This window comes from Lolium rigidum, chromosome 2, assembly GCF_022539505.1.
Source record: "Lolium rigidum isolate FL_2022 chromosome 2, APGP_CSIRO_Lrig_0.1, whole genome shotgun sequence".
NCBI lineage: Eukaryota > Viridiplantae > Streptophyta > Magnoliopsida > Poales > Poaceae > Lolium > Lolium rigidum.
The window spans coordinates 271,397,659-271,402,445 of record NC_061509.1 but is presented as its reverse complement, the minus strand read 5'-3'; the positions used below and the strand labels follow the sequence as shown (position 1 = coordinate 271,402,445).

The window sequence follows — 4,787 nt, the reverse complement described above, 5'->3', positions numbered from 1 at the left end:
ATAGGAGGGGGCAAACCTAGCCCAACTAGGACTCCCACCCAAAGGTGGGATTCCCACCTCCCATGTGGGGGGGTGGCCGGCCCCCTATGGTGGAGTCCACTTGGGACTCCACCCCCACTAGGGCTGGCCGGCCATGGAGGTGGAGTCCCTTGTGGACTCCACCTTCCTTGGTGGTTTCTTCCGGACTTTTCTAGAACCTTCTAGAACCTTCCATAGAACCTTCCGCGACATTTTATTCACATAAAATGACATCCTATATATGAATCTTATTCTCCGGACCATTCCGGAACTCCTCGTGATGTCCGGGATCACATCCGGGACTCCGAACAAATATTCCAACTTCATTCCATATTCAAGAACTACCATTTCAACATCCAACTTTAAGTGTGTCACCCTACGGTTCGAGAACTATGCGGACATGGTTGAGTACTCACTCCGACCAATAACCAATAGCGGGATCTGGAGATCCATAATGGCTCCCACATATTCAACGATGACTTTAGTGATCGAATGAACCATTCACATACATTACCAATTCCCTTTGTCTCGCGATATTTTACTTGTCCGAGGTTTGATCTTTGGTATCACTCTATACCTTGTTCAACCTCGTCTCCGACAAGTACTCTTTACTCGTACCGTGGTATGTGGTCTCTTATGAACTCATTCATATGCTTGCAAGACATTAGACGACATTCCACCGAGAGGGCCCGGAGTATATCTATCCGTCATCGGGATGGACAAATCCCACTATTGATCCATATGCCTCAACTCATACTTTCCGGATACTTAATCCCACCTTTATAGCCACCCATTTACGCGGTGGTGTTTGGTGTAATCAAAGTACCTTTCCGGTATAAGTGATTTACATGATCTCATGGTCATAAGGACTAGGTAACTATGAATCGAAAGCTTATAGCAAATAACTTAATGACGAGATCTTATGCTACGCTTAATTGGGTGTGTCCATTACATCATTCATATAATGATATAACCTTGTTATTAATAACATCCAATGTTCATGATTATGAAACTAATCATCCATTAATCAACAAGCTAGTTTAAGAGGCATACTAGGGACTTCTTGTTGTCTACATATCACACATGTACTAATGTTTCGGTTAATACAATTCTAGCATGATATATAAACATTTATCATAAACATAAAGATATAAATAATAACCACTTTATTATTGCCTCTAGGGCATATCTCCTTCACCTCTTCCTCGCCGCCCTCTTCCTCGCCGCCCTCTTCGTCCTCAACGTCGTCCTCCTCGTCGTCCTCCACCCCGTCCTCTTCCTCGTCGTCCTCCTCCTCAACCCCGTCGTCCTCCTCAGCACCGGCGCCGTCGTATTCGAGCGGACCCCTGCGGCCGGTGAAAGGGCCGCCGTCCGGACCGGGTCCCGGCTCGCGTTGCTCGTACGCCGGGGAGTAGAGGTTGTTGGGGTTGAAGCCGCCGTGCGGCAGCGCATCCCGGTAGTGCGGCGACAAGTTAGGCGTCACGCACCCGGGAGTGGCGGAGGGGCCGTCGTTGTAGAAGGCGGCTTGCGACGGAGAGAAGACTCCCGGAACGTACACCGGCACGTTCGTACTATATGGGCTCGCGTTGGTGGCGGCGATACACCCGGCGATTATGCGCCGGTGCCGGCGCGCCGCCGGAGCCTTCTTCTCCGGCTCCGCCGCCCTCCGTCCTTTCCGCTCCGCCGTCGATAGCTTCCGGCGCAGGGCAATCTTGCTGCCATTCATCTTCGGTCATGCCTTCGGGCTTCTTCTTCGCAGCCGGCGCCTTCCGCGGCTTCGCGAACGGCGCTTTCGCCCCTATCGTCGCATTGCCCGGCGGCTTCTTGGCCGCTTTCTTCGCCATCTTTTTGGGGGCTGTCGGCGGCGCCATGGAATGGGGAGAGGGTAGCGGCGGCGGCGGGTGCACGGCGGGAGGGAGAAAGAAATCGGCGGGATAGGAGAAATGAATCGGCGGCAGGATATGTTTTGGGAGGCCTGTGCGCGGCGGTATAGGCGCGATTTGGCGGGAGCGGCGGGATTTGGCGGGAGTGTGAGACGAATTTTCCCTGTGCCGCTGACGCGTCGGGCCCGCGTCGGTTGGCCTCGCGTTTCGTTGTGTCCGGCGTCCCCGGTGCGTCCCCTGTGGGACGGGGACGGGCTCGGGGCGCCGGACACCGTATCGGGGCGCGCCGGACAAAAAAGGGCTTTGGGGGACGCGGCTGGAACGCTTTTTTTGTCCGGCGCGCCCCAAATCGCTTTGGGGGACGGTTTGGGGGACGCGACTGGAGATGCTCTTATCATTTTTATTTTTTAAAGAAGTTGGTTGGGCCGCTGAAGATGTTCTTACATATATGTTCTTCTATGGTCACTGATTGGCTGGCTGGCTGGGCTGAAGGCGTGAAATACCAGGCCTATCTATGCAGCTCTGCCTCGATGGGATACATGAGTTGGTTGGACGTTGGACTCCCAATGGGAGGCGCGGCAGGTCGAGCTGACCGCCCGGACGGATCGCATTAAACCTCATCCAGCTCGCCATGTTCACCACCATCAGCATCAGTAGTTGAGCCGCATCGCTTGTGTGCGCGTACGTACGTACGTATACCGTTGCACCACCAACCGCGTGCAACGCCGCACGCTCCATCTATCTATATATCGCCTGCGCCAGCCCCGTCACGCCAACCCACCACCCTCGCCACCCCGTTCTCAACCTCAACCATGGAGCTGCTGCCCCTGCTCACGGCGCTGCTCCTCGCGCACGCCATGGCCTACCTGGCCTGGCACGCTCTCGCCCGTCGCCGCCGCGAGCGCTGCTACCTGCTCGACTACGCGTGCCACAAGCCCTCCGACGACCGCAAGGTCACCACCGAGATGGCCGGCGCCGTCATCGAGCGCAACAAGCGCCTCGGCCTCCCCGACTACCGCTTCCTCCTCAAGGTCATCGTCAACTCCGGCATCGGCGAGCACACCTACTCCCCGCGCAACGTCCTCGACGGCCGCGAGGAGTGCGCCACCCACTACGACGCGCTCGACGAGATGGACGCCTTCTTCGACGACGCCGTCCGCGCCGTCCTCGCCAAGACCGGCGTCTCCCCTCGCGACGTCGACCTGGTGGTCCTCAACGTCGGCTCATTCTCCCCGGCCCCCTCCCTCGCCGCCAGGCTCGTCAGCCGCTTCGGGATGCGGGAGGACGTCATGGCCTACAACCTCTCCGGCATGGGCTGCAGCGCCGGGCTCGTCTCCGTCGACCTCGCCCGCCGCGTCATGCTCACCCGCCCGCGCACCATGGCGCTCGTCGTCACCTCCGAGTCCTGCGCCCCCAACTGGTACAACGGCACCGACAAGTCCATGATGCTCGGCAACTGCCTCTTCCGCTGCGGCGGCGCCGCCGCCCTGCTCACCAACGACCCGGCCTTCAGATCCCGGGCCAAGATGGAGCTGCGCTGCCTCGTGCGCGCGCACATCGGCGCCTACGACGACGCGCACGCCGCCGCCGTGCACCGCGAGGACGCCGACGGCCGCCTCGGGGTCAGCCTCAGCAAGGACCTCCCCAAGGCCGCGGTGCGGGCATTCAGCCAGAACCTCCAGCGCCTCGCCCCGCGCATCCTGCCCGCCGCCGAGCTCGCGCGCTTCACGCTCCGCCTCCTCGCGGGCAAGCTCACGCGCCGGAAGCTCAAGTTCGAGGGCCCCAAGATCAACTTCAAGACTGGGGTCGACCACTTCTGCCTCCACCCCGGCGGGACGGCCGTCATCGACGCCGTCAGGAAGAACCTCGGCCTCACCACCTACGACGTCGAGCCGGCCACCATGACGCTGCACCGCTGGGGGAACACCTCCGCCAGCAGCCTCTGGTACGTGCTCTCCTACATGGAGGCCAAGCGCCGCCTCAAGGCAGGCGACAGGGTGCTCATGGTCACCTTCGGCTCCGGCTTCAAGTGCAACAGCTGCTACTGGGAGGTCAGCAAGGACCTCCACGACGGCGGCGCATGGGAGGACTGCATCGACGACTACCCGCCGGAGACCATGGTCAATCCCTACACCGAGAAGTTCGGATGGGTCAACGACCTGCAGGGCGGGGGTGGCATCCTCCCGTTCTAACCTTCTCCACATGCATTTTTTTACCTTCACAAAAGAAAATTGATTTATTCAGAATTAGATGCTCATAAAAATATTTTTTATTCAGCGATTGTGTGTATGTACGGTGGTTTTTTTTTTCTTCCTTTTCGTTCACAATTTTCTGCTCGTCCTGCTGATACGAATCTGTATACTTGTAAAAATAGTTAGCTCGTACATCATGTGGTGTTGTTCCAGTATTAGGAAGAACAAAAAACTAGAGTGTAAAACTGGATGTGTACATGAAGATCAACAAAGGTCATTACTTTACGCGCGCATATATGTGCGGCGTCCCACTTTGTGTACATTGTTGATGGCAGTTGCTTCACATGGATATGTTCACCACGCGAACTTGGAAAACAATAAAGGTGATTCGCAAAAAAAAAAAAAAACAATAAAGGTTCATGGGATTCACTCTGTCTAAATTCTCACGCAGGTAAAAAGTGTCCTTTCTGCTATTTCCGGTTGCCACAAATATTTGGACATATAGGTTGGAGCTATTTTTTCAAATCATGCATTTTCACTTTTCAAACCTCACAATGTGTGTCTTGTTGGTCCAATTTTTAGTCCATATAGGCTACATATGAAGTGTCTTCCATCTGTCTAATGTCAACGCACAAATGAACAATGTAAGATATTTATTGTAGACATTCACACAAATATCTTTTGCCTTGCATTA

General features: G+C 55.8%; 1 protein-coding gene across 1 annotated transcript; it reads left to right on the top strand.

The window, feature by feature from the left end:
• Nucleotides 1-2,713: 2,713 nt before the first annotated feature.
• Nucleotides 2,714-4,407, top strand: LOC124688783 (3-ketoacyl-CoA synthase 12-like). The gene has a single exon (XM_047222418.1). The coding sequence runs from the start codon at nucleotides 2,714-2,716 to the stop codon at nucleotides 4,091-4,093; it is 1,380 nt and encodes a 459-aa protein (XP_047078374.1). The 3' UTR covers nucleotides 4,094-4,407.
• The last annotated feature ends 380 nt before the right edge of the window (nucleotides 4,408-4,787 follow it).